This window comes from Pteronotus mesoamericanus, unplaced genomic scaffold, assembly GCF_021234165.1.
Source record: "Pteronotus mesoamericanus isolate MK-2021 breed Mesoamerican mustached bat unplaced genomic scaffold, CSHL_Meso_final contig_78, whole genome shotgun sequence".
NCBI classification, from domain to species: domain Eukaryota; kingdom Metazoa; phylum Chordata; class Mammalia; order Chiroptera; family Mormoopidae; genus Pteronotus; species Pteronotus mesoamericanus.
Genome location: NW_026555258.1, coordinates 2,142,421 through 2,169,263, shown reverse-complemented (window position 1 = coordinate 2,169,263; position 26,843 = coordinate 2,142,421). Strand labels below are relative to the sequence as shown.

General features: G+C 65.7%; 3 protein-coding genes across 9 annotated transcripts in view; 1 reads left to right on the top strand and 2 right to left on the bottom strand.

The window, feature by feature from the left end:
* The first annotated feature begins 1 nt into the window (after position 1).
* On the top strand, positions 2-8,563 carry PMPCA (peptidase, mitochondrial processing subunit alpha). Of its 2 annotated transcripts, XM_054584158.1 has the most exons (13): positions 2-93; positions 1,158-1,360; positions 1,739-1,818; positions 2,046-2,128; positions 3,527-3,621; positions 4,235-4,335; positions 4,719-4,982; positions 5,246-5,338; positions 5,414-5,532; positions 5,638-5,728; positions 5,826-5,888; positions 6,514-6,658; positions 7,447-8,563. In XM_054584158.1, exons 1-13 carry the CDS (start codon positions 23-25, stop codon positions 7,614-7,616), a joined length of 1,578 nt encoding a protein of 525 aa, XP_054440133.1. In that variant the 5' UTR covers positions 2-22; the 3' UTR covers positions 7,617-8,563. The 2 variants fall into 2 exon arrangements, with proteins under 2 accessions (XP_054440133.1, XP_054440134.1); XM_054584159.1 differs by lacking the exons at positions 2-93; positions 1,158-1,360 and having other exon boundaries at positions 1,763-1,818; positions 3,529-3,621.
* Positions 8,564-10,052: 1,489 nt separating this feature from the next.
* On the bottom strand, positions 10,053-17,647 carry INPP5E (inositol polyphosphate-5-phosphatase E). 2 transcript variants are annotated; one of them, XM_054584798.1, is made up of 11 exons: positions 17,587-17,647; positions 15,995-16,996; positions 14,927-15,050; positions 13,873-13,970; positions 13,066-13,190; positions 12,855-12,974; positions 12,447-12,554; positions 12,097-12,258; positions 11,886-12,001; positions 11,179-11,315; positions 10,053-10,828 (listed from the first exon to the last, which is right to left on the bottom strand). In XM_054584798.1, the coding sequence occupies exons 2-11, from the start codon at positions 16,819-16,821 to the stop codon at positions 10,696-10,698; spliced, it is 1,950 nt and encodes a 649-aa protein (XP_054440773.1). In that variant the 5' UTR covers positions 16,822-16,996; positions 17,587-17,647; the 3' UTR covers positions 10,053-10,695. The 2 variants fall into 2 exon arrangements, with proteins under 2 accessions (XP_054440773.1, XP_054440774.1); XM_054584799.1 differs by having other exon boundaries at positions 10,680-10,828; positions 11,199-11,315.
* Positions 17,648-18,137: 490 nt separating this feature from the next.
* The window catches only part of SEC16A (SEC16 homolog A, endoplasmic reticulum export factor), a 30,381-nt gene continuing 21,675 nt past the window's right edge, over positions 18,138-26,843 (bottom strand). For 3 of the 5 annotated variants that reach the window (XM_054584155.1, XM_054584154.1, XM_054584157.1), the window contains 12 exons: positions 26,573-26,806; positions 26,083-26,162; positions 25,086-25,235; positions 23,563-23,643; positions 23,308-23,364; positions 23,075-23,186; positions 22,568-22,705; positions 22,278-22,372; positions 21,657-21,731; positions 21,097-21,156; positions 20,468-20,545; positions 18,138-19,602 (listed from right to left, as the gene is read on the bottom strand). In XM_054584155.1, coding sequence (XP_054440130.1) covers positions 19,534-19,602; positions 20,468-20,545; positions 21,097-21,156; positions 21,657-21,731; positions 22,278-22,372; positions 22,568-22,705; positions 23,075-23,186; positions 23,308-23,364; positions 23,563-23,643; positions 25,086-25,235; positions 26,083-26,162; positions 26,573-26,806 — 1,229 coding nt within the window. In that variant the 3' untranslated portion in view covers positions 18,138-19,533. The remainder of the gene's footprint in view (positions 19,603-20,467; positions 20,546-21,096; positions 21,157-21,656; positions 21,732-22,277; positions 22,373-22,567; positions 22,706-23,074; positions 23,187-23,307; positions 23,365-23,562; positions 23,644-25,085; positions 25,236-26,082; positions 26,163-26,572; positions 26,807-26,843) is intronic. The other 2 variants (XR_008530053.1, XM_054584156.1) reach the window with 2 other exon arrangements.

Here is a 26,843-nt window from a genome sequence, read left to right as displayed (position 1 = left end):
AAGCGGTGGGTGGAGACACAAGATGGCGGCGATGGTAGTAGCGGCGACGCGGCTGCTGCGAGGCTCGCGCTCCTGGCGCCGCTCGCGGCTGAGGTGAGCCGAGGGCCGGCTGGGGCTCGGCCGGGCGCCGGGGCGGCCGGCGATCCTCGGGAGGCTCGGCCTCTGGTTCCCCGACGCCGAGACGCGGCTCCGGGTGGGCAGGCTCGGACTCACCCTCGTCCCAAAGGGGCTTCCCTGCCCGGCGCCCCGGGCCCGAATCCGGGCCCGGGTCCCAACCCCGATCCCCATCCGCCGCTCCGCTCCCCGGCTGCTGAGTCCGCTCCCGCCCTCCACTCCCGGGTCGAGGGGGCTCGGCCCAGGTCACGTGCCGTCTCCGCCTGGCCCCTTCCTGCCGCGCGCGTGTTCCTACGAGGCCGAACCGGCGGGGCCTCGGCTCCTCCAACCGCGGAGCCGGAGTTCGGTCCGCTCCGCGGCCGTGCCCTGCCCCCTGCCTGTGGATGAGACGACTTTTCCCGCCCCGCCGCCCGCCCGGGGGGCCAGGCCTGCCTTTTCCCACCCTGGCGCGTTCATTCAGGCAGCAGAGCGGTGTCTCCCGTCACTATGTACTAGCGCTGCGGCGGAAGCTGCTGCTCTGCGCTGAGCACCCGCGGTCGTGCGGGTCTCCAACTTCGGGAGGAGCGACGAGGGGTAGCCACGTGCAAAGTGCAAGCGAGAGCAGGCGGCTGGGGACAGGGACAGGGGAAACTTTGGGGGGATGATGAGCCACGTGTGTTACAGGACCAGCCCGCCGGCGTTGCTGGGACCTGGTAGGGGCGGAGAGGGGGCTAGGAGACGAGTTTGCAGGCGGGCTTGGAGAACAGGCGACCTCGGCTGGCCGCGCTGGGTGCTCTGCGCACGGGGGCTGCGTTCGCCTGCATGGCCCAGCGGGGAGAGCTGCTGTTCTCACGGTGCTTTTCACAGAGGCAGACCCCCTGGACCGCACCAGGGTTGGCAGCCGGGCACGGTGCCCCTGCCCACTCCGGCTTGCAGAACAGGTCTTTTTGAAAGGGACGTGTTGATTTGCAGTGCAGACAAAACGCAGCCAACCGCACCTGCGTGGTCCCCGTGGGTCCAGGCGTGTGGCGTCAGCAGTAACTGGGCCGACTTCTCTATTTCAGGTTTGGGGCCCCGGCGTGCCGACAGTTCAGCAGTGGCGGCGCCTACCCCAGCATCCCCCTCTCTGCTCCCTTACCCGGAGTGCCCCAGCCCGTTTTTGCGACAGTCGATGGACAGGAAAAGTTTGAGACCAAAGTTACCACACTGGACAATGGGCTTCGCGTGGCATCCCAAAATAAGTTTGGACAATTTTGTACGGTGGGAAGTAAGTACAGCTGGTGGTGTCGTGGGTGCGTCATTTGGGACTTGTACCCCGAGTGACAAAGCACGGTGTGGAGTCTGAGCACTGCGTCGCCAGAGTGTGCCCAGCGGTTGTGTGGGTGGGTTTGTTCTCTTTATTTTCACGTAACTGAGAGTTTTCGGTCACAAATATAAAGTACACAGTTCCGGCAGTTCTGTAAACGGTGGCTGGCGTGTACGCCTGTGGAACTGTCATTGCCGCAAAGGTAGTGGGCACACCCCTCACCCTCGTCTGATTAAATCTGCCTATTTAGTCGGTCACAGTTTTAACTTAAAAGGTTTCTTTTGAGTAAATCTTCTCTTTTGAATGTTTATTTAATCTATCAACTTTTTTTTGTGCCAGTTCTCATTAATTCAGGATCAAGATATGAAGCAAAATACCTTGGTGGAATTGCTCATTTTTTGGAAAAGTTGGCATTTTCGGTCAGTGTCCAGCTTGTGAATTTTGGGAGTATGGTTGGGAAGAATCTCCATAGCTTTGCTTTTTTAGAATGGTTATTTTAGTAAGTGGTCATGTTCAAGTCAATGGTAATAAAAGATCATTTGATTTCATGTGTTTCAAAAGTAAACTTTCTTTCTATAAAATTGCCTTTTAGGGGTTGTTCTGGATCGCTAACACCTGAATAGGCTTTCTTACTTGTTTTTACTAGTCCACTGACCGTTTTGACAGCAAAGATGGCATCCTGCTCACCTTGGAAAAGCACGGGGGCATCTGTGACTGCCAGACGTCAAGGTACACCAGCCTCCCCCAGAAGCCTGGCTTCCACCCACGTGGGGCTGCCCTCAGCCTCGGGCCGAGTCCCACTGAGCCCTCAGCAGACAGGCTGGGGAGGCTGGCGGGGATGTGAGCCCCGGCCGGGGCAGAGCTGGGTGGGCAAGGCACACGCTTGTACCGTGGGGCACTTTTCGAGGGCCGAGCAATCCCCAGAAGGATGCTTGCCCGGGGACTGAGCCAGGCAGTGGCTGGGCACTGGGGTCGCAGAGTGGTCTCTGTCCCCACGATGCTCACGGGTCAGGCAGGAGGCCAGCCACAGGCGAAGGACACGAGCCAGGAACCAAGGGGGGTGGGAGCAGGGGGCGCAGGCCGCCGGCGCGGTCCGGACGCAGGCAGGGGCGGCAGGGACCTGACATGGGGGCGGGTTCTGGAAGGGCTTTGCCAGGCAGGATGCAGCAGGCTCAGACCCCGGGGAAGCAGGTGCAGAGGCCCAGTCTAGAAGAGCTGTGATCTGCGGGCGATGGGGCACGTCCCACAGGTGTGGCCGGAGCTCTGGTGGGCGGGTGCTGTGGGCGAGGCCGGGTGGCGGTTTTCTCCCCAGCGTGGGGCACGATTAGAAAGCTCTGCTGGGGGCAGTCTGAGGTGGGTGGACAAAGGTCGCTCCTCCTAGGTGACCGATGAGGTAAATCTGAATGTTGAAGGGTCACACATAAAAGACGGGATAAACACCCAGAATCAGAGTTTGGAGGCAGCATAGTCTCACAGTCAAACAATGTCTCTTCAGAAACTGCCAGCCCCCGCTGCCCATCTGTGAAGGTCAGACTCACGGTTCTTCTGTGTTTTGGGTCAAGCGGGCCGCTGTCCTGACCCCAACACCACCACGCACCCTCAGCGCAGGCTGCATCTTTGCGTGGCCCCACGTGGTCCTGCGGCCCCACTGAGAACGGCTCTTCCCCTGCAGACGCCGCGGTGGCCGTGTGCTGCCTCCCGGGCTCCCTCTGGGTTCTGTGGCGGGCATGCCCGTGCCTGCCTTGTTGGCTTGGTGCGTCCATCTGACCACAGTGCCTCGTGCAGTGAACTGCTACCACTGGTCTTTGTCTCCCGGCTGCCTTAAGGCCAGGCCCATTCCCACAGTGACCAGCCACTGCATGCAGGACACACACGCCACGAGACAAAGCGCTTCGCTGTGGCGGAGCCTGTGCCTGGCAGAGCCCCTCAGCTGCTGCTCGTCCACTCTGGCTGGACTTGGCACATGGCCTGTGTGCAGCCGCGGTTCCGCCGGCTAGGAGTTGACCCTAGAAGATAGGAGCAGGGAAGAGCACTGAGTGTGTGCTTATGGGTGATGCCGAGTGACAAAAAGTGTCCCTCGGCACGCACCTGTAGTGACCTCAGGGCCGGCGCTATTGGTTTTTCCAGAGACACCACCATGTATGCTGTGTCTGCCGATTCCAGAGGCCTGGACACGGTCGTTGGCCTGCTGGCTGATGTGGTCCTGCACCCAAGGCTCACAGGTATGTGTCCAGGCCGGCTGAGGGGCCGGTGGGGCTGGGACACAGGGTCGGGTACAGGAGCACCGCCGCGGGGATGCACAGCTCCGCCGAGAGCGATGACGAGGGGAGCGCCTGCATGCCTGGTGCTCTGGGACCCTCCCTGCGCCCGCGGGCGGGTTGGCAAGCCCGGCTCTTTGTCTCGGAAGGGCCTCTCAACTGTCTGAACGCCCCGCCTGGCTGCCCTCAAATGGCTGGACTCGGGGCTCCTCGCCAGGAGGGGCGGGGGCGGGCTACGCCCCGGCCACCGCCGGTCGGGCTGCCGTCCCGCGTCCAGGGCCCGCGGGCACTCGTCGCAGTGAGCTGGCACTGGTCCGCAGCTCTGCTCTCTGGGCACGTCACACCGCTTGTCACCCTCACACGACACTGGAGCAGGTCCGGGGCCCCTGCCTCCCCGGGGGGCGGGGGGGCCCAGGCTCGGAGGCGGGCCAGTGGCTGCCCTTGGGGCGTCCTCTCTGCACACGTGCCCCAGGCCTGCCCCGGACAGAGGCAGAGGAGACGGCCAACACCCACTGCCAGGGACGCGTGCGGCAGCTGCCGGCCTGTGCCGTGCGAGCCTGGTCTCTGTCCTTTGCAGAGGAAGAAATTGAGATGGCTCGCATGGCTATCCAGTTTGAGCTGGAGGACCTCAACATGCGGCCTGACCCGGAGCCGCTCCTCACCGAGATGATTCACGAGGTGAAGGGAAGCCCCCGGCCTCCGCGCCAGTGGCCCTGGGAGCCCGGCACGCGGGAGGGGCCGTCGCCTGCCTGATGTCCTCGCAGGGTGCAGGTGTTGGCGGGATGTTCTCGGGCTCTGAGTTTGCGTCTGGGGAGTTTTGAACCTTGCGGTTCTTGGACTAACTAGACCTTCCCCGCTCTATTTCTGCGTGAGCCTTCCGTGTATGGTGTGATGGCTCTGTCCCAGGGAGGTAGAGTGCCCCAGCACACAAGGCTGTGCTGCCCAACAGCCACTAACAGTGCGGCCCGTGGGCGTCCCGAGGACGGCGGGGGGTGGCGGCCTGGCTCAGGGGAGGAGAGCTGGCGTCTTCTCTGTCACCTGAGTCTCGCTTCCGCTGTCAGGCCGCTTACAGGGGGAACACCGTCGGCCTCCACCGTTTCTGTCCCACAGAAAACATAGCCAAGATCGACCGAGAGGCACTCCATTCCTACCTGAGGAACTACTACACCCCTGACCGCATGGTGCTGGCCGGGGTGGGGATGGAGCACGACCAGCTGGTGGAATGCGCCCGGAAGTACCTCCTGGGCGCCCGGCCGGCCTGGGGCACTGGGGCGGCTGTGGACGTGGACCGATCGGTCGCACAGTATACCGGGGGGATCGTCAAGGTAAAGCAGGCGGGAGATCCGCAGCCTCGGGTTATGGACACGTCATTTGATCTGTTTGGTTGGTTTTTGTAATTGTTCTGAAGGGTTAGAATGAGCTGTGCATTCGTGGCTCTGCCCTGAACACGTTCTGGCCTCAGCACGACACACGTCCTCTTGGAGCTGAGGGCTCGGCTCGCAGGACGGCGCTTAGCTTCGGGGCGAGCCGAGGGAAGGTCGGACCGGAGACGGCCCGGTCGTGCTCACTCGCGTTTCTCTGGTTACAGCTCGAAAGAGACATGTCCAACGTCAGCCTGGGCCCCACCCCGTTCCCCGAGCTCACGCACATCATGATAGGGCTGGAGAGCTGCTCCTTCCTGGTGAGTCCCTGCGGGTCGCCCCACACGCCCCATGCCCGGGCGCGTTGCCCGCTGAGCCTGTCCCCGTCCCTGCAGGAGGCGGACTTCATCCCCTTTGCCGTGCTGAACATGATGATGGGCGGCGGCGGCTCCTTCTCCGCCGGCGGGCCCGGCAAAGGCATGTTTACCAGGCTCTACCTCAACGTGCTCAACAGGTGCGGGTCACCCCCTGCCTCGCTGGCCCCAGGGCCGCAGGCCCCGCCGAGGGGCCGTCAGACCATGACACCACCTCCCGGGGGTTCCCCTCCGTGTCCCCACAGGCACCACTGGATGTACAATGCAACCTCCTACCACCACAGCTACGAGGACACGGGCCTGCTGTGCATCCACGCCAGCGCCGACCCCCGGCAGGTGAGGTTGGCGCCGCGTTTCCTGGGGAGCGGCGCTTCCACTGGGTGGCCTGAGAGGCTCACGCTGCTGCTCACGCGCCCCCCCCCTGCCCCCGCAGGTGCGAGAGATGGTGGAGATCATCACGAAGGAGTTCATCCTAATGGGGGGCACTGTGGACGCGGTGAGTGCGGCGGGGCTCCGGGCGCCGCCCCCGGCCCCCATCACGGGGTCCCGCCTGAGAAGTGCAGCCCCCGTGGGGAGCCCGCCCCGTTCCTGCGCGGCGCCTGGCCTGTGTGCCCCACTGGCCCCGCGCGCCCTCGGGGCGGGGGCCGTGAGCAGCTGCCGGGAGGCGGGCGGCGCTCAGAGTGCTTCTGCTTTTGACGTCCTCGGGTTTCGCCTTGGTTAATGAGACCTTACGTGTTCAGAGGGAGCCTCGTTACATCCCGGGCCAGAGCTGGCGCTGCTGGCAGGTTACAGATGGCACGTGTGTACCCACGCATGTGCGCACGGGCTCTTCAGACAGAACTAGAGCTCGGGAGGAAAGCGTTTTTCTTTGTTTCTAATGTGGCACAGGCCCTGAAAGCGTACTCCCAGCCTTGACCCGGAAAACGCACAGGGAAGCCAGGCACGCTGTGCTCAGGGTCAGGCCTGCCGCCCCTGGGAGCCCGTCCGCCCTCGGCCCGGCCCGGGGCGGGTGCCGACCCCTGATCAGGACGCGTTTCCGTGAGCCACTCCGCCAGCCGAGGCAGCTGTGAGCGCCTGGCAGACGGAGGGGGCTGGACCACGGGGCTGGCTTTGACCCTCAGGTGGAGCTGGAGCGCGCCAAGACGCAGCTGATGTCCATGCTCATGATGAACCTGGAGTCCAGGCCTGTGATCTTCGAGGACGTGGGGAGGCAGGTGCTGGCGACCGGGTCCCGAAAGCTGCCGCACGAGCTGTGTGCGCTCATCCGTGAGTATGCGCCCGAGGCTGCGCCGCACTTGCAGAGGCGGCAGGGGTCTGGGCCCCGTGGTTCCGTGGCGCCCTGTGAAGGGCTCGGGGGCCTTTGGGCTCCTCCGACCGTGCGCCAGCCTCTGTCTGCTCGTGGGTCTTGGGGCGACAGGTGTGTCTTAGGTTTTTCGGATTCTCAGAGGGTCTGTGACCCAGAGGGCCAGCCAGCACTGTCTCTGTCATGATATGAGACACCTCGTGAGAAGCTGGCACAGCTTTGTACTGTTACACGGGTTTGGGGCCCTATGAGGACCCCTGTCCCCCCCGTGGGGAGCCCCCCCCGACCCTCGAGCATGACAGGACCCGATCCGTGGCCTTGCCTTGCACACCGAAACCACCTCTGCCGGGCGCGTTGCCAGGGGGTGGGCTCCCGGCGTCCCTCATTCCCTCTCCCCTGTGGCCGTGCCACCCAGAGGGCAGAGTGGTGTCTCGGCGCCCGCCCACCTATTGCCCACCGTGTGGGGCTCTGGGTGGAGGAGGAGCTCTTTCTCTTCTACTCACCTCCTGTTGGTGGGGCACGTTCTCGGCCTCTGAAAGCCATTTTAGACAACAGACACGTCCCCATCCCCAAAGCAAGGCTCACTACGGTCCTTCCGTGCCGACTCACTGTGCAGCCCACATGGGGCCACACCAGGACCCTCTTCCCGAGGGGGTGGCTGGGCTCCGGGCGCCCCTCCGTCCCCTCGGCGGCCTGGAGAAGCGGGATGGTTGTGGGCGTCAGGCCTTCCATCCTCTCTTCCCTGCACCAGGCAACGTGAAGCCAGAGGACATCAAGCGAGTCGCTTCCACGATGCTGCGCAGGAAGCCGGCGGTGGCCGCGCTGGGCGACCTGAGCGACCTGCCGACCTACGAGCACATCCAGGCGGCGCTGTCCAGCAGAGACGGGCGCCTGCCCAGGGCCTTCCGGCTCTTCCGCTAGACGGCGGGGGCACGCGCACGCACGTTTCCGTGGAGGTGCGTTTAGCGCAGACCCATGAGCGGTGCAGACCTGGACGCTCCTCCTCAGTGTGAACGCACACGCCTGACGCTGCAGGGCGCAGCCCCGCCCTCCCCCAGAACAGTGCACGCCCCGTGGGCCTTCCACGCTCCAGCTCAGGCGTGCAGGCGGCGGTGCACACGGCTCCAAGCTTGTCAGCCTGCGCACCTCCCTCATGACTTTTAGCAGGTGGGGCCGCTGTAGGGTCTCAAGTCTGGCCGACAGGGTGGGCAAGCGCCTGGCTACCTCATGACCGAGGCCAGTGGGCCGTCAGCCCCGGCGGCCTCCTGAGGGGCCAGCCCCCACGCCGAGCCGCCGCTCCCAGGGTGTGGCTCCTTGAGCACCTGCCCTGTGGGAGCAGGGCACGTAGCGGTGCCACCAGGTCGTCTGCTGACGCCAGCGGTGGAGTGCGCCTGCCGTTCTCTGCTGTGACTCGGGTGGGGTGGTTAAGGGCCTGTGTTCACCGGCCCGTGCTGACCAGCAGCGCTCCCACACCAAGGCGTGGATGCGGCCGGTACCTTTCTGCCTGAGGATCCTTCCATTTGGCCCAGAGTTGCAAAGCCCCTTGCGCTGTAGCTGAAAGGTGGGTTCTGGTTTCAGAGGTGTCAGGATGTGTGGCTTGGGAGGGGGCATCAGGAGCTGTAGGTTCAGAAGTGACAGGTCACGTGACTTTGGTGACACGATACATTCGAGGTCCTCAAACCCCCATGGAAGCCCCAGGGCCCACATGAGAGGCCCTGGGAGCACCGCCCCGTGGGGCAGCTCCCAGCCGCCAGGGCTCAGGGCAGCACTCGGGCACAGGGGCCTTGGGTGCGCAGGCCACGGGAGGACCTTCGGCAGCCTGCCCCATGGGACGGGAGGGAGCGGGGTAATGGAGTCAAATAAAGCGTGCGCAACCCTTCTGCCCTGTCATATGGTGATTTTGCCAGGGCCTGTCATGCACCTGCACCGCACGCCCCCGCACAGGCGGCTACTCTGCCCTGGTGGGGATGCCAGCCCACCGCCCGTCCCCCCGGGTGGGGGGTCCTGGGAGGCCGGTGCAGAGTCTCCAGCCACAGACTGTCGCCCCTGAGCTTCCCTGCAGTGGGCGGGGCAGGAGGCGCTGCTACTAAGTGGGACAGAACCGAGCTCTGAAAGTGAGGCCGGATCAAACCGCGGGTCGCCTCCCAAGCCTCCCACAGAGCTGAAGGTGGACTTCTAACAGCCTGCAGCTTTCTGAACATTCTAGAAACTGCTGATCACCCACACAGGTGTCTGCCTGCCGGCCTCCCCTGCCCCTTTCAGGGCCCAGGGCACCTTGTTCCCCCGCGGGGACCACCTGCTCCCTGCCCTGGAAGTCACTGCGCTCACCCCGCCCCCGGCCCCCTCATAGCCACAGTGCTCGGCTGCTGCAGTGCTTCCCCGGGACACGCGGGGGTGGGGGGGGGGAGGCGTCACCCTGCGGCTGGCGGGGCTCCGCGCAGCCCCCTGCCCTCACGGCCCCGCCTCCCAGTTCCTGGTGAAGCTGCTTTTCCACAGGCTGCTGCTGGCATTTGCATGGATTTCGATTTGAACCAGCTTTCCCAGTGAAAGTCTGGCGGCTGGTGTGGAGCAAGTCATTGAAGTCCGGCCCTCGTTTTACGGCCTGACAAGGCGCATGCAGCACTTGACCCAGAATTGAAGCTCGGCTTTGGGTCAGACAGTGGCCAGAAAGAACCATAAAATCGTCTTCGTCTCAGGCTCTTGCCACAGAATAATCTTCACGAGAGACTTTCAGTGAATGGGTTAGAAACCCACCAGCACGTGCATTTCAGCAGAATTTTACACCCACAGAGCATCGCGGTCCCTCTGTCCAAGTCGGAAGGCTGGTGTGCACAGCTGGGGGCTCACCGGGCGGCTGAGGCGGGCGGGCACCGGGCGTGCTGGCTGCGGGGGCCGACTCCACAGCTCGCGCACGACCCGCTCACTTTCCAGCTAACAGCCCAGGGCAGCGGGTGGGACGCAGAGGGTTGTGGGCAGGGACAGAGACCAAACCCAGGAGCGCAGACAGGGTCCGCATACCGTGGTTTCTGCCTAGGACCCACACTTCGGCCAGAAAGAGTTAAAGATTCGATATAGGCATTTATTTAAAAATATAAATATGGAAAAATAAATAATTGAGCAGACTAGATCGAATGCCCCTGGGTTCCCCACATTCGAGGCCTATACTTTCTCCAGGAGCGGTATCAGGTGAAGGAAGGGCGGGCTCAGCGCTCAGAGAGCGCCACCAGGGGAGGCAGGGGTGCCGGCCCCCGCCACGGGCAGGTCACCCTCCACACACCCGGCAGCCGCTCCGGCCGGCAAAGGCCCTGGTCACGGTGCCGCCTCTCATGGTGCCGCTGCAGGAGCAAACAGTCTGAGACTGGTGAAGCCGGGAGGGCAGGGAGGTGGCATCACGGCTGGAGGGCCCATCCGGCCCTGAAACATCGGCCACATTCCCCCCTCCCTGCCCCAGCCCAGCAGTGGGACCCTGGTGGCTCCCTGGACAGTGTCTGGCTTTAGCCCGGTGACCAACTTAGCCTCCGCTTGGTCCTAGCGTGTGCCCCAAGTCACCCCACCGTGTCACTGAGTAGCCCCCCTGGTATCAGGCCAGCTGTGCTCAGATGAGGAAGGGCCAGAGGATGGAACCTGGTCGCTGGGGCAGCCGCGGGCGTGCAAGCGGGACGGGGAGCTGGCACAGGCTCGGGCAGCGGCTCTGCTGCCGGCTCGAGGGGCGTGAGCCCCCCAAGGGACAGGGCAGGCATGGCATGGCCAGCGTGGGGCCCCAGCTCCGCCTGCCCCAAGGGAAGCTGGGCCTCTGCAGGGACGCCTCACAAAGTCAGCAGCTGGCTCTGGCCCCTGGCGGAGGGCCCGCCCCGGCTGCAGTCCACGGGCCTGTCAGGTTCTCTCTCAGAAGGTAGGGCATCCTCCGGCCATGGGTCACCAGCATCCCCAAGGCAGGGCGGTCCCCACCGGCAGCCGCCTCCGTCCTCGGCGGGCAACAGCCCTCTTCAGAGGAGCTCCCTCAGGAAACGGTGCAGATGGCGCTGGCGTGCTGCGTCTTCAGGGCCTGCTGTCTCTGCATCTCTTTGGAAATCCGCCTTTTAATCCCAATTAAGTACAGCTCGCGGTCAAACTTGCCGGCGGCCAGCGGGATGCTATGGAGGACAGAGCCGTCGGGGAGGGTGGGGCCACCGCGGGGTGCGCGTCCTGCACGACCCCCACCCCCGGCGGCTCTCCTGGTGCGTTGGGGGCCGCCCAGCCCTGGTCCCGACCCTGTGGCCTGTCGCTCCAGGGACGGCCATGCCACGTCGACCCATGGCCGCGATCCCTGCTTGGGGCTGCTGGAACCCGCTCCTGCCTCGGGGTGTGCCAGGGCGCAGTGAGACGGTGGCCTGCACCCAGGGCCGCAGACGGCAGCCCCCGACTGGGCGAGGATCCCACCCTGTCCCCGACCCCCATGGCCGCCTGGCGCTGAGCTCGGGGGCGACGAGGCCAGGATACTGACTTGTCTCTCCCGGGCCTCACTTTCACACGGAACAGGCCGTACACGGGGCGGTGGTCCGAGGTCTTGACCCCAGGACAAGACGCGTACTTGAGCGGGCAGATGTCGTCTTTGTGGCGGCTGCGGTACATGACCCGGTCCTGCAGGGGGAGCCCCAGGCAAGGGGCAGGGACGCCCAGTTTGCCGTGGGCTCTGACCTGCCTGCCCTCCCATGAGCCGCCCGAGCAGAGTCTGTGGCAGTGCTGACTGGCAGCCCGTCCCGGAGCCCCGCACCCCAAGCCCACGTCATCGGTGGGCACCCAGGCACCGGGAGGGCCAGGAGCACCCAGGCCTCTCCCGCACGCCCTAAGGCTACACCCACTCCCCCTCGCCGGTAGGAGCCGCAGAGGCCGCCCGGGTCCAGCCCGGCCCCGCTGCCCCAGCTCCTCCAGAGCCGGCGGGGCACTGCCTGCAGCCTGGCTCAGCCGCCTCGCTCAGCACAGTGCCTCGGCAGAGCACACGGTTGGAGTGGCCGCCGCCACGGTGTGCGCTGTGAGCAGGCCTCAGAGAGGGGCGTCTGGGCAGCCAGGCCTCAGGGCGCTCAGACGGACGCGGGCACAATTGGAGCCAAGGGTGGGCGGGCCCTGGGAGCCCCCAGGCATGGGGCACGGCACTCCCTCCCAACCCAAGAGCGAACGCAGCCAACCTTGTGGGCAGCCGGCCACACTCACCGTGTAGGACGGGGTCCTCTGCTTGGATGAGGTGTCATAGGAGTCCTTCCCAATGTCGAACTTGTACGACGGCAGGAAGTGGATGTCAGGCTCCTGGAAGCCCTTGAAGATGGACCCTGGGGCGAGCGCAGGTCTCAGGCGGCCAGCGGGCAGGGCAGCGCCCCTCCCGGGGCCGCGCCCCGCCTGCTCGCCGCCCCTCCCCCGGCCTCACCTTTCTTCATCTCCCGGGTGAGCTGGTCCAGCTGCAGCAGGGCGGGCACGCTCGTCCCCGGGTCCTGCTTCAGGAGGGCCTCCACTGCCACGCGCCCGCCGCTCAGGCGGAAGTTGAAGTCTCCAAACCAGAACACCCCGTCGAAGCGGGTGGTGACGTCCGCTGGGGCACGAGCCAGAAAGCGCGTGAGCCCAGGCCTCCCGGCCTGCGGTGCCTCTGCGACAGGGATTGGCCCGCGTCCCCGGGCCTGTCTGCCTCCGCTCAGCCCCCCAGGGGTCAAGGCAGAGGCCGCTCCCTCAGGGGAAGGGGAGGCGCCCGTAAGCACCATGGGCCGCGGGCCGGCCGCTCACCCGAGTCGGAGCGGTAGGGGCAGGTGTCCGGCACGTTCCTGGGCAGGGCGAGCCCCTGGATGGTCTTGCTGTAGTCCAGCAGCCTCTCGCTGACCTTCCCGTCCCCGGCTGCCAGGACAGGGTGGTGGGGGCGCTCGAGGGGCCGGCGTCCGACGGAGGGCCAGCCACTGGGTGGCTGGTCCAGGAGGACCCCCAGCAGCAGCGGTGGGCTCCCCCGCACAGGGCCGGCAGGACACCATCCCCCCGCCACGCCTCTCTCCAGAACGGAGCCGTGGAACCAGGCCACCGTCCCGGCTGCCAGGGTCTCCAAGGGAGACCAAGCGGAGGGCCCCGCCTGCACCCTGTGCCCCCCCAGGGTAGGGGGACAGCGGCCTTACACGGGGCCAGCTCCGGCTGCGGGCGACTTACAGGTGAAGTGGGACGTGATGAAGAGGAAGGAGGTGCCGAAGAAGGTGAAGGCCACGGCCAGGGCCCCCTTGGTCTTGATCTGGGACACGATGCGCGTGGTCACTGTGCCACTCTCCACCTCTGCAGGGGTTGGGGGGCACAGCTGATGGCGCTTGTCCCGGGGCAGAGAAGGGGCGAGGCGGGGGCGGGGACAGGGGCGGGCACCGCCTACCTGAGCAGAACCAGATGAGGTCCCGGCGGATGAGCACGGACACGTGCAGCGCCCCGTGGGCCGCGGAGGACAGCATGACATAGTGCGGCCCCAGCGTCTCCTGCAGGCGCGCCTCCCACTCCCGCCTGCGGAGAAGTCGAGGTCGTCCTGGGGCGGGGACTGGGCCTCCTGGCCGCTCCCCCCCCCCCGCCCCCGACCCTCGAGGAGGCGCTGCGAGGGCCCCCCCAGTCTGGCCTGGCGTCCTCCCCTCGCAAAGGGGAGGCAGAGAGGAGTCACGCAAGGGGCCACTGTATCTGTTGGGCCAGAGGGTGGGGCCTCCCTGCCAGACAGGCTCCCTGGGGCACCTGCAGTGACATCGCAGGCCTGCAAAGGCACGGGTGACGCGGGCGGGTCCCGACCCCTGCTCCGCCTCCAGCGAGCCCCGGGCCGCAGGCCTGCTGCCCCTCGGCAAGGCCACGGGCGGGCGTGCCGCCAGAGGGAGGAGCGGGGAGCAACAGCCCCGCGGGCCCCAGGGTGGGTCTGTGATGCCCTTTAGGGTCCTGGCTGAGAGCCTGGAGGGGACCGAGTGGCCGAGCCGCAGTTCCCTGCACTTATAATCTCTTAGCTCAGCTACTATTCACCAGAAGGTAAAGCTCATTTACTTTGAATTCTCTGAGTCACCATTTTAGAAGGCACTTTGTGTGCTCGGCCCAGGCTTAGCAGCAGGGGGTCGCAGGCCACAGCGGGTCAGCCCCAGAGGCCCGCCCAGCAGAGCTGTTCACAGGGGCCGGTGGACTCGGGGAGAGGCGGGGCGCGGCGGGGGCCTACCTGTCGGAGCAGCCCTCCTGGACCCCGATGATATACAGGTCCTGGGCGAAGTCGGCCTCCGCGGGCAGCAGGAGCTCACCCAGGTCGGGAGGCAGCTCCTGCCGGGAAGCAGCGCCTGGCAGGCGGCCGGAGGGGCCCCGCAGCCACTCCCCCCAGCTTGGCATCGCCGAGGCCGAGCCTGCACCCCCTCCCTCGCCATGCCCCCCACCCCCCGCTGCTGGTCAGCCGCGTCCGGCCCCAGCCTGGCCCCGGAGCCTGACCCTCACTGTGTGCCCCCCCACCCCTCCCTGGGCCAGCGAGCAGCGTGGACGCAGTGGGCCCTGCAGGGAGGGAAACGCCCCCGCCCATCCCCGCCCCAGTCTGCGGCCGCAGTGACATCTGGCTCTGACCCCATGAACCCTGCGGGCCCGGGGACCAGAGCAGAGCCGCCTGCCGGGCACCTGCCTCCTCCTCCAGCTTAACAGAAATCACTGCCATCTCGTCCGGGGGCGGCTTCGTTGGGGTCGGCCAACCCTCGTCCGAATGTCACCCGAACGGCAGCTGGGACGCGGCCACGAGGCCACACATGTGTGACAGTCCTGTCCCTCAGGCCACGGGCGCCAGGATCCACCCGGCCCAGAACAAGGCCCCACAGGCAGGGGGACGGAGACCGCTAAGCGGAGGACAGACCTCGCGGTGTGGAGGGGCCCAGGGAAACACAGGGTTGGCTGCAGGGGAAGCTGGTGGGCCCGCGGGGAGGGGGCTTCTCCGGAAATCAGCACGAAACCAGCGTGTGAGCCCCAGCCTGCAGCGCCGGGTGGCCCAGCATGTGAGCGGTGGGGAGGCTGTGGTGGGGGAGGGGCTCAGGGCGGCGCTCTACCTTCCTCTCTAATTTGCTGCCCACCTACAACGGATCTAAACACAGTGGCTGGGAAAGAACACGCTGCTGCCTGGACACTAACGCAGTGCGTGTGGCGGGGGGGTGGGGGAGCAGGGGCGGTGCCAGCTCGGGGAGCCTGGACAGAACAGGCAACAGCCGAGGCCTCATCCCGAGAGGGGTGGGCGGCCTGCTTACCTTCTGGCCCTGCATGTTCCAGGTGGCCACGAAGAGGGCCACGCTCCGGTCCGGGAAGTACCGGGCCAGCTCGTCCGCCCCCATCAGGGCCCCGCTGGCCAGGAGGCTCCCCTCCAGATAGCTCCTGCAGAGAGGGGCCCGGCCTGAACGCGGGGTCCAAGCACAGGGACCCAGGGAGGGGCCAGCTGCCGGGACATGCTCCTCGGGCCCCCAAAGGCCCAAAGGCAGGGCCATGGCCCCACGTGGGCTTCAAACAACCCGCCTGGCTCTGGTTGGGAGTGGAGGCCTGGTGGGCGTGGCAGGAGCCAGGATGGGGAGACACGGGAGACGGGCAGGCCCAGGGGAGGGGATGGAGAGCGGAGGGTGGCGTTGCAGCTGGGCACCCAGGAGGCGCCCCAGCTCGGGAGGAGGTCAGGGGCGTGTGCGGCGCGCTCAGAAGCCTCTGCACCTGCGGCCCGGTGGATTCATGGCTCTGGCCTCGGGGAGATGAGCCAGAGCATACGTTTGGGAGTTGGGAGCAGAAGGGAAGACGCGGGCCAGCACCCAAGTTCTTTCCAAGCCATAAAAATGTCAATGTGGGTTAAATATTAAAGCCCCATGAGGCCCAGAAACCAAGCGTCTTTGGTTCTTTGGTGCTGTGACACCCCCCGCCATGAGCTTCGGTGGGCGCCCAGCAAACCGGGTCCAGGACCACCACAGAAATCAGGGCACCCTGCTGGAGGCAAAGAGCAGGCAATCAGGCTCCACCTGTGGTCCCCTCCCGGCCGAGAGTGGACCCTGGGGGCCTCCCTCCATGTGGCGGGGCCCTCGGTCCAGCAGTCACGTGTCTAGCTGTCAGTGCTGGCAAAGCGCTGCAGGCCCCGCATCCACGTGGCCAGCTTCTGGCACGAGAGTCCCCTGGGGTGAGCTGGGAGACAGGGTTACCGACAGAGACTGGGTCGTCTCCGTCTCTGTGCCCTGGCACAATTCGATGAGAACACCATCACGCGGTCCTCCTGGAGCTCGCTGCTGAACCCTAAAATCAAGGCTACAGAGGCCGCAGCCCCTCCCCGTCCTGGGGAGGCCTACCTGTCCCGGACGTCCTTGGCACGGATGGGCGCCAGGAGGCTGAAGGAGGACTTGGTGGAGCGCAGGGAGCAGTCGTCGCAGGCCAGGGGGCTGGGGGGCCGGCTGGGGCCCAGGCTGCTGTGGGCCCGGAACAGCCTGGTCTGCAGGCGGAGCTTGTAGTCCGCGTGGTCCGCATCCACCTTGTTCGCCGTCCGCAGGGAGTTGGAGGCGACGTTCCAGTCCAGCGCGGGCAGCAGGCGTGAGGGAAGCCCGCTGGCCAGCCTGGGGGTGCTCCCCGCCGGGGCCCCGTTCCGGTGCAGGGCATCCAGGGAGGTGCCGATGATTCCAGAGACACCATTACCCCATGAGGAGGGGCTCCCGCCCGCGTGGCCCAGAGCCCCGCGGGACGTGGGGATTTCCTGCAAGGAGGTGCTCAGGCAGGGTGGGGAGTGAGTGTGGGCAGAGGGCCCGGGGGCCTCGTCCCGCGAGGAGGCCCTGGAGGGGCTGGCCCCGTTCCGGGAGGCCAGGTCCTCGTGGCTGTTCCGAAAACGCCTCCTCCTCCAGCCCTTCTCATCCAGGGACAGTGCCCGCTCCAGCCTGGGCCTCGTCGGTGGCTTTGGGGTGAAGGGTTTGGCCTTAGCCTGTGGGTCTTCATTGGTGATTTCTGCTGGCATGTCCAGAGGGACCACTGGGCTCTTCTCAGGCCCGGGAGAGCTGTCGGTGGGCAGGGCCCCTGGGCAGGGGACCAGGTCTCTGTCTGTGTTCGGAAGTCTCCCCTTGAGCATTCTGGCTTCGGGCTGCTGGGGCGCCGCCTCCGAGGGCCCCAGGCAGGCTGACTTGGATGGCATAGTCCAGGGGTCCAGCGCACCCGGGGGGACAGCTCCTTGAGGGCTGCTGGCGATGCCCCGGTGTCAGGGATGTGCGGTCAGAAGTCCCCGGCAGCGGGGCGTGGAGAAGGCCCGCAGGGGCAGGGCCAGCCGCTGCATGGCTGGGGGCCCCGAAGTCCTGGAGCGCCCAAGGGGTCTAAGAGGAAACTGCTATTACTTCCACGAATTTAACGTTCTTGAAGGGCAGTGACGGCGCAGGGTGACAGTGGGCTGGCCAGCGGCCATCCAGCAGGAACAAGCACCCAGACATCCCCACCTGCTGCCACCTCCTAGGGGTGGATGAGGGCCCTGCCTGCGAAGCTGGGAAGCCTCCTTCTTGGTGGGAGCCCGCTCGCGGTAGGGGCGCTAGGGACGGGACCGAGTGAGAATTCGCGTCTCCAAGGTGAAGGCCAGCGGAGGGCAACTCACAGACGCAGCCTGGGGTGGGGGTCCCGTCGGCTCTGGCTGCACTGCACGCCACCACCACCCCTGGCCCGCAGACCCCAAGAGCCCAGCCGCGACCCTGAGCAGGTCTTCGGCGCAGCGGCCAAGGCCCCGACGCAGGGCCTGTGATCCCGCAGCAGCTCCCAGGGCAATGACCGCAGTGGAGCTGGGGGTGGGACCAGACCCGCGCCCCGGGGTCACTGCTCGTGGGTCCCACCCCCGGGTTATCTCTCGCCCAAGGGTCACCCCGCACTCAGGGACCACCGGCCACAGGCCCCGCCCGGGGTCACCCCGCGCCCCTACCTCTCGCTGCTGTCTGCTCCCCAATCTCCGCGGGCCTTGGCAGACGCCTCGGCAACCGGCGGCCTGGGCGGCGGGCTGACGCCTGCAGCGGCCTCTGGCGGCCGGAGGCCCAGCTGGCTGAGAGAGGACACGGGTGCTGGGGGCGGGGCCAGGTGCCCGGAGACCACGCCCCCTTGCGGCCTCCCTTCCCGAGCCAGAGGGGCGGGGCCAGCATCCGCCCCAACCTGCCCAGGCCCCGGGGGCCGCCCCCCCCGCCCCCCCCCCCCCCGCGCCAGGGCACCGCCCAGTCCCTGCAGATTTGACAGTCCGGCCTTCCCCTGCCACTGGAATCCTAACTCCCCTCCGACTCCCCTTCGCACGTTGCTGCTCACGCTCACGCTTATGCTCACGGGGCTTGCGGGCTTCCGAGCAAACCTACCCCCTACTCGCCACGCCCACAGAGGGGAGCCTTGGCCGCAGGCTGGTCCCTGCCACACTTGAGGTGACTCGGGCCCTGGAGGCTCCCTGGCTTCAATCAGCAAAAGCAAAGAATGAGAGTGCTCAGAGCCCAAAATATTTTATTTTATTTTATTTAACAATTTGCAGTGTAACAATCAGCATTTAGGAAAAATAATGGCTCCCACCTGGAGGAAGCGTCTTGAATCAAAAGTCACTAACAGGATAATGGGCTGGGGGAAGCCGCACGGCGCAAGGGGCCACGGCCCCAGGAATCACACCCGCTGACCTGGGGCACATGAGGCCCCCTGGGGTCGGCCTTTCCCAGCCCAGCCCGCAGTCCCTCCCAGATGAACCGGGAAGTGAACCGGGAAGGAGGGAGGGACCAGTGGCCAGTGCACACTCGCGCAGCCCTGCGTGAGATCGGAAATGCCAAGCAGAACTACGGAGATCAGTTCCTAATGATTTTTATAAATATTTAAATCTTTTCTCATCTGTTTAGATTTAACAGCGACGTGGACAGTTTTCGGAACAGTCGATGAAGCCTGAAAGCTCTGGGTCCGGTGACAGGAGGGTCTTCCCTTGCAGGTCCCTGGGGCTGAGTGCCCAAGCCCCGCAGCGGAAGGGCTCAGTGCGGGGAGACCCAGGTGCAGGGGTGTCAGCTTCTAGAGCTTCTCCAAGAAACTACTTTAAGTCACTTTCTTCAAGACGCGGCCAGCCCCTGCGGTGAAGTCGCCCAGACGGGAGGGGCGTGCCGGCTGCGGGGCCCTGCAGACCCACTGGCACTAGTGCACCGCTGGCCAGTGTGCAGTGTGGCGGCCGTACGGCTGCTCTGACCGTGAGTGCAACCGGGTCACTCCCTAAAGAGGTCCAAATTGATAAATGACGGTCACAGCTTCAGCACTGGCTGACCAGTGAGGATCAGTTACATGTAAAACGCAAGTTCTGTTAGGTGGCTCTTTCCTCCCTACGGACAGCGCCAGCCCCCTGGTCGCAGGAAGCCCCTTGTGGTGCTAACCAGCCGCAGGGAGACGTTTCTGCAGCAGGAGAGAGCTGCCCTGCAGGGCCCCGCCCTGGCTGGAGGGTGGCTGAGGTGAGGCCACTCAGCAGGTACCATCCATAAACCATGTGCCAGGCTCCCAACGTGGGCCAGGGAGCGGCCACGGCAGCGGTGCGCTTCCTTTCGGCGTCTCAGACGAATCTGGCGGCGAGTCGCATCGGGCTTCCAGAGACGCCCTCATTCCCAAAGCTCCGAGCCCCCCTCCCCGCCTGCAGCAGAGTCCAGCCGCGCTTAGTGCGCCATTGCTAAGGGACTAGAGGATCTCCCGAACTCATTCTTTAGGTGGGAGGCCCTGAGCCGAGGGTCACTTCTCTGCTTCAGGCCTCAGAGGGGCTGTGGGACTAGCTTTGGCAACGCTTCCTGCGACGGGTGCTGGGCCTCATCGCTTGGAACAGAAGGGAGGTCGCAGGCGATCGGTCTGTGCCCAAGGCTGATCCAGTACAGGGACCAGTCTACCTCAACGCTGGGTATTTCCTCTGGCCCATCCTCCCCGACCTTGAGCTTCCTGAGGTGGCAGAGGCCTGAAACGACAGAACAGCACTGACTTGCGCATGCTGGCCCCCGGGGAGGGTGGCGCTCAGGGAGGGCCCAGCAGGCTTCGACCCGGGCCTGGGGAACAAGCCAGCACACGTCCCGACGCCAGACGGGCAGGTGTGCTTTGTCCCCTTTCTACAGCCCATGACCACTGGCCAAGTCAGGGTCAGGTGCTGGCGTCCCCTTTAAAGGCGCAGTGGTTCGTTAGGGGCTCAAAAGGAGGCCAATTCCAAGAGCGGAGGATCTAAAGGCCCCAGGGAGATGCACAGGGAGGGACTGACCAAGACAGGCACAGCCCTGCTCCCTCACCAACCCTCAGAAATGAGAGCTGAGGGGTTCTTGGAGAGACGTGGAACACAAGAGGTCACAGGGGAGAAGGAAACGACGACCAATCGTGAAGCGGAAATGCAGACGGATGGCCAGGTGGTAACAGGACACCTCAGTCCTGGGAGGCAGAGGGGGAAGAGGCCAAGAAACAGCCTGTCTGCAGACACCTGCCGAAGCCGAGGGCAGCAGGGGGCGGGGGAGGTGCGGGCGGCCGGCCGGGCACCGCGGGCCGCGAGGCGGGGCCTGCAGCAGGACAGCCTGGAGTCGGGCGAGGTGTTCTGTCCCTGACGCCAAGGCCCCCTGCAGACTCCTGCCCCACTCAGCCCCTCGGCCCGCAGCCAGTCTGTGCTGTGGCGGTAAGAGCTTGGACGAAGAGACACTACAGGAGCAGACAGTCCAGAACCGCCCCGACAGCGGGGCAGGCACGGCAGCGGCAGAGCCCGGGGCTGCATCCTGGGCTGGGGGCAAGGCCTCTCCTCTGCCCGGCCCCGCCCTGCCCCGCCCTCGGAGACGGCGCGCACTTACCTGTGCGAACTGCGCAGGGTGGTAGAAGGGCACAGCTGGCCCGGGGGCACTGCCCGCGGGGGGCTGGTCACTGGGAGCCTGGAACCACAGAGAGCTCAGCTCAGCACGACCATGCCACACACTGACAAACACGTGCTACTTCTGAGGACTTGCAACACTCCTGAATGAGCCACAGAAGCACGTGGAAGGGGCCTGTTGCCACGCGGACTGAACCGCGTCGTGGCTCACAGAGAAACAGTGGGAGTCGCGCGTCATGCAGTGCGAGCGCTTCAGACCCAGGACATGCACAGCCCCAGCGCAGCCCGCCAGCGTCGGGGAAGTGGTCAGGAGGCGTGCTCGGTGACTTCGGACCTAAAGCACCCGTCCCCAGAACTCAGGGTTTGATGTGCAGAGAAACAGGTCGCATCAGGCCTTCCAGTCGAGCCCCTGGGGAAAGCTGGGCCCCAGCTGCGCATCAAAGACGAAGCGCTCCGGCATCGCCCACGCGGACCAGCCGCGGGACTGCTGTCGCTGCTCCCCGCGGCCCGGCCTACGAGAGCCCTTCCTGCGCTGGACTGGAAAAGGAACCCTGCCTGCCTCAGGCGGCCCTCCCCGCCCTGCGCTCAGTGACAGCCGCCAGCCTCGGGTACCTGGTTAAGATGCTGGCTCACTTCACGCGACAGGGAACTCATTGAGCTAGAGCGCGAAAGCTACAAGACAGCGAGAACACAACACAGGGTCAGCGCACACGCCACGCTCCAGCCACGCTCCAGCCGTCGGGGTCAGTCCAGAGCGCGTCACGGAGCCATCAGAATCCCCGCAGGGGAAAGCCAGCGTGAGCTTGACATTCCCGTTTTGAGGCAATTTTGGTTAAGAAACAACTGTGAGTGCGGGTGTGCGGCCAGGCCTTGGCCACTTGGTCGCTGGACCGCACGACCCCGAGTAACGCAGGCCCTGGGCCGGCTGGGCCAGGGCAGAGCTGGAGTGCGGGCGCAAACCCTCACTCGTTTGAGCTCCTGAACAGCTCTGCTCAGGCACGGGCGGCTGCGCTTCTCGGAGCACGGCGACACTCTCAAGTCATAGAAAGCGCTTAAACCGCCTTCCCTCCCCGGTAACCCTCATTTCTAAGGAAGAAGCCGTTGGACAGGAGGGGGAGAGCAAGCTTCTTCGGCCTGGACTTTGGGCAGAGACTGCGGTGGGTGCCCCTTACCTCTCCCCCCTGCGAGCCGTCCACTGGGCAGGGGGCTGGATCAGAAGCAGGCAGCGAGGCCGCCGCACTGACAACCTGCGGGAGAGACACAAATGTGGCGCCTGCCCAGTCCAGCAGACGTGCGCCCCCGGCCAGGCGGGCGGCACCGAGCCTCCCTCTGGGCCAGGCCCCGCACTGCTCCAGCCCATGGGACATGCACCCTCGGAGAAGCAGGACAAGAGCCCACGGCACGTGCACCTGACGTCACCGTCCCACACCCCACGGCACGCCTCCCGATGACCCATGACCTGGAGTTATTTTTATCCCATTTCTCAGAGCAGGAAACGGAGGCCTGGAGAAGCGACTTCCCCAAAGTTCACACAGCTCGTTGACGGGGACCGGGGATGAACCCGTGTCAATCCGGCTTTGGAGCCCGTACCCTGAACCCTCCTATTCCACGCAAGCTTTGGACACCGACACCCCTCCCCTTACCGCCCTGACTTCAGTCAGACCGTCAGGACGCGCCACGCACGTGGCTGGACTGCGAGCCCCCGGGAGGTCACAGACACAGACGCGCAAGGACGGGCCCGTGGTCTTGGCCTGGGAGGAGGGTGTCCCACCCTGTCCCGTGCACCCGCTCACCTTGGGTTCCGAAGAAGCTTCTGGAACGGCTGGACCCCCTGCTGGGGCGTGTCCTTCTCTGCTGGGCCCCTCGGAGAACGGGGCTCCCTCCGCCTCTGTGAGGGAGACAGTGGCGGGGGAGGTCACATCCTAGAGGTCATTCCCGTGCGTGATGGTAGAAGAAAGGGGGCGAGGCCCCCTGCGCCCCTGGCCGCCACTCCCCTCAATGGGGATTAAGGCCCTGCCTCTCGGGGAGGGCCGAAGGTTGGAGGCGGGCTCACACAGAGGTGCCACCGCCCCGTACTGCCTACCTGGGTTTGGTCCAAACAAGGGCGCCGGGAACGGGAGTGGGGCAAGTGGGGCAAAGAGGTCCGCGGGGGCAAGAGCTGGGTCAGCGCGCTGGGGCCCGCCTGGGTTCAGGACGTCCACATAGCGCGCGCGCGTGCCGCCTGCCGCAGGAGAGGAGGCAAGTCAGGTGGGCGCGCTGACCGGCCTGCTTTCACGTGGCCCAGCCCCTCCGCACCACGGGAGGAGGCCAGCAGGGACCCTCTCCAGGCCCACCGGGCAGCTGGCCGGGAGGGCGCCCCTCCACAGAGCACCCGTGCTGGGCATCTGCCCTGGGCGAGGGCCGACCCTCAACAGCCTGCTCCGCCCTTTGCTGAGAGCGGCTGGTCCGGCACCTCCCTTAAGCCCTCCTCACAAACCAGCCCCCTCTTGGCTTCAGCCCCACCACCCACTGCTCAGGCGGCCCTCACGGACTCGGGTGCCCTGGGGGGCCAACAGGTTATGCAATCCAGCTCTCGTTTCTGGTTTGTTACCTGCTTTCCGAGAAAACATGTTCACAGAGGCTCCGGGGGGACCTCCAGGCCCAGGGGCGGCAGCCTGCGGAGCCTTGGGAAGCGACATCGGAGGCGGGGGCGGAGCCTTCTTCTGCAGTGGGACAGCGGGCTTCAGAAGGCGGCTGAGGAGCCCCGACGCCCAGGACGCGCCACAGACGGAAGCCTCGGAGGACGGGGCCCCCCAGGCACAGCACAGCCCCCAGCCACCGAACCTCCTCCTCTGGCTCGCTCGTGTCCACCCATCGGTTCTTCTTTGCATCCCAGACAATCTGCCATGTTGGTGAAGAGCAAAGAACGACATCAGCAAAAAGAACGGGACAGCATTTGAGCCTATTTGTGACACTTGAATACCCAAAAAGACACGTACTGGGGTCTGTTCTAAGGCTGAAACGCACTGTGCCAACGAGCACTGGTGGGCGTGCCCAGGCCACCCACCAAGCCCCTATGCGCCGCCCTCTGATGCTCACCGATTTTTTCGTGTCGTCTGGCAAATGCGCTTCCGTCCTCTTTTTCCTAGCGGTCAGCCAGGAGAACCAGGATTCCCCTCCCTACACAAAAACCACGACAACCACCCGGGGGACACCGTGCTGAGTGACGTGGCACAGAACGCTCCTCTGTGCTCCCACTCACATGCGGTCCCTGCGGGAGGCAGACTCACAGAGACAGAAGCCCACAGGGGCCAGGCCTGCGGGGGGAGTTTCGTGGGGACAGAGTGTCTGTGGGGAGGAGGGACAGTCCTGGAGAGGGTGGCGGTGGCGGCTGCACAGCAGTGCGAACGCCCTCGATGCCGCCGAGCTGCTCCCTGGGACGCGGGGGAGACGGCCGGCGCTGCGGGGTGTGCCCGCCACAACTGGAGCAGCTCAGGACGAGGCCGCGCCGCCGCAAGCCTCTCCCGCCTGCCGACGTGGGGGCAGCCGCCGGCGCTGCTCCCCCGCGGCGGGCCAGGCAGGCCAGGCCGGGAGAGTCCGGGGTCCCCTCTGGACATGGCCCCTCTCTGGTCCCAAGCGGAAGAAAGGACCCGCTGGGCAACTTCTCGACTCGTCCAACACCACGCTTCACTCTACTGAAAACAGAGGGTGGCGGCCGCCCACATTCAAAGCCACAGCTCCAGACCTGCAGCGGGCACGACCCGCGTGCTTGCGCCGTGTCTCCCAAATCACACACACCCTGAATGAACACTGCTTGCTGCAGACACGAGCCACTGGAGAGAAGTCTGGCCAACTGGCCCCTATGGGGCTGAGGCCATGCCTGTCGCAGACAGCACGGGAGGAACGAGGCAGCCCAGGTCACGGGGAGGAGGGCGAGGTGGCGACGAGCTCTGCCCCTCCCCCGGGGATGCCAACCAAAGCAGAGGAAGCATCGCCCGCCACAGAGGCCCGAGGGAGGGGCCCCCGGCGCCCGCCTCGCACACAGGGACGAGGCCCGGACAGTCGGGGCAGCTGCAGGACAGGCTGGGGGGGTCGCCAGCACCGGTCCCAGGCCACGCCTCCCGAGGCGGGACTAGGTGCCTGGGCCCTGGGCGCACCCCCAGGAGGACCGGGCCCGACACAGGCTGACCGATGCCGCCCGCGTCGGAGGAGGGGCGCTGAGCTGCAGGCCCCCTGCAGCAGATGTCCCCGCCCAAGGATGGGGACGAGCCTCCTCTGTGTGAAGCGCAACAAAGGCCACCGCTCATCCATGGTGACGTAAGTCAGAAGGGGGGGTCACCCTCTGGGGGAGGGTGCTGACAGGTCACGGACACATGGGACCCCCCTCGGGGGCTGGAGCTGCCCTAGCTCTGAACGGGGCAGTGTAACCAAGGGACAGATGACACCATCCACCAGGCCATGCGCCCTTCACATGCTTCCCGGTGAGCTCATCTGCCCCCAAAACGTTCAGTTTCGTGAGAAAAGAAACAAAATCCTCGTCCAGGCCTCCCAGGCGCGAGGGCCCAAGGCCCCCCCAGGCCCCAGCCGGCCCCTAGCCCAGCTGGAGGCGGGCTGTGCGTTACCTTCTTGGGTTCCTTGGCCTCCTTTTTGGCTGTCTGTACAGGACTCTTAGCTTCAGGAGCGGACGTCAGAGATGGAGGCTGCAGGGCGCCGGGGCCAGCAGACCCCCACCCCGGGGGGGCCTCGGAGTCTAGCCGCGTCCTCGAGGGGCCCTGAGCAAGGCAGTGCAGGGGCAGGCTCAGCGGGGACCTCCCGGGCCTTCAGGACACCCCGCAGGGCCGGGCGGTGACGGCGAGGAGGGGCACACAGGCGGGACGGGCGAGGGCAGCCCTGGCTCCTGGGACCGGCTGGAGGAGAGTCGGCCCCCACCGAACCAGCGGCCTCCCTGGAGCCACCGCGGAGACCAGGATGCGGGTGCGCGGCTGAAGACGCGAACTGCGCACGCGCACAGAGCGCGAAGACTGGGCAGTGGGGCAGTGGGCTTTTTAAAAGTAAAATTACTTATCCCTGGATTAAGAGTCTGTTTTCCATACAGCCAAACTCTCATTTTTTCTTTCCCAGGGACAGGGCATCTTAGCAACAGAACAATGAAGTTTAAGCTACAGCAATCGCCTGCTGACCAGTGCCCACGCCGGGCCAGGCAGCCGTAAAAGCGGCTCCAGGAAGCGGCCGTAGGAAAGCGTGCCCCTCCCGCCTGGGGATCAGAGCTAACACATCTGGTACAGTGAACCTCAACCTCAAGGAGACAGCAGGGATCCTGGGGGCCCCAGGGCAGGGCAGGAGCGGGGGCCACGGGGCCCCCTCAGCACTGAGTTACAGCTGAGGGGCCGCCACCAGCCGCGCGTCCTCTCCCAGCAACTACGGCCACACACGGCCACATGGTCTTTTTCCCACCCCTGCTTCCCCCGGCCTTCGTGTCTTAATGACTCAAGTTTTTCAGAAATGCCTTCTCTTTAAGAGACGATTTAAAGGCAAGTTTGTGTGGTATCATCTGTCCACTTGCAACTGAAGAACAAAGAGTTTGGGTCCCTATTCACTAAAAAAAGGGTGGGCAACTACCATGTCGAATTGGCCACCAAAATCCTCTTCTCTTCGCTCTGCCAGTGAGTCTCCCCCGCGGGGGTCCTGCGGGACCGTTCCTGCTGATGCAAGAGAGGCCCCATGATCCGGTGCTGCCAGCACGTGGCCACGGAGGAGCCGCCCCGAGGGCTGAGTCGGGACCCAGCCGAAGCCCCCCTTCCACAGTCTCCGCCCGGCGCGGCCCCCACAGACCGAGGCAGGAGGTGCTGGGCGGGACGGGGGCGGCAGCCCGGGCCCATGCACAGCCAGCTTGTCGCGCCCCAGGCAGCCGCACGTCGCACCCTAACGAAAGACACTAGCACTGATGCTCAATGAACCCATTTAGCCTAAAACGCCTATGGTTTTGGTATCTGTTCAGCAATGTAGCTCGTTTCAAGTCCAAGTGCCTTCAGTCTCTCCCACCACCCACTGCATGGAGCAGGAAAGCCGGCTGAGCTCTGCCCACTGGCCGACCCTGCGGCAGACCCACCTGAGTCCTGGATCCTGGCCTCCCGCAGCGGGTGCTCACTGTCCTGGAGGGGTGGCGCGCCGGGCGGCAGGCCAGGCCCGGGGTACAAGGCTGCAGGACCAGGCCCCGAGGGCTCCACAAAGCCACGCGCAGACCCCGGGAGCCCGCAGCCAGGCTCAGCAGGGCCCGGTGGGGGCACAGGGAACAGCGGCACCCGGGTGGGGAAGGCGGGCTGGCCGGGGGGCGTCGGCAGAGCTGCACGGAGACAGTAGAGGAGAGAAAGCGCTACTGT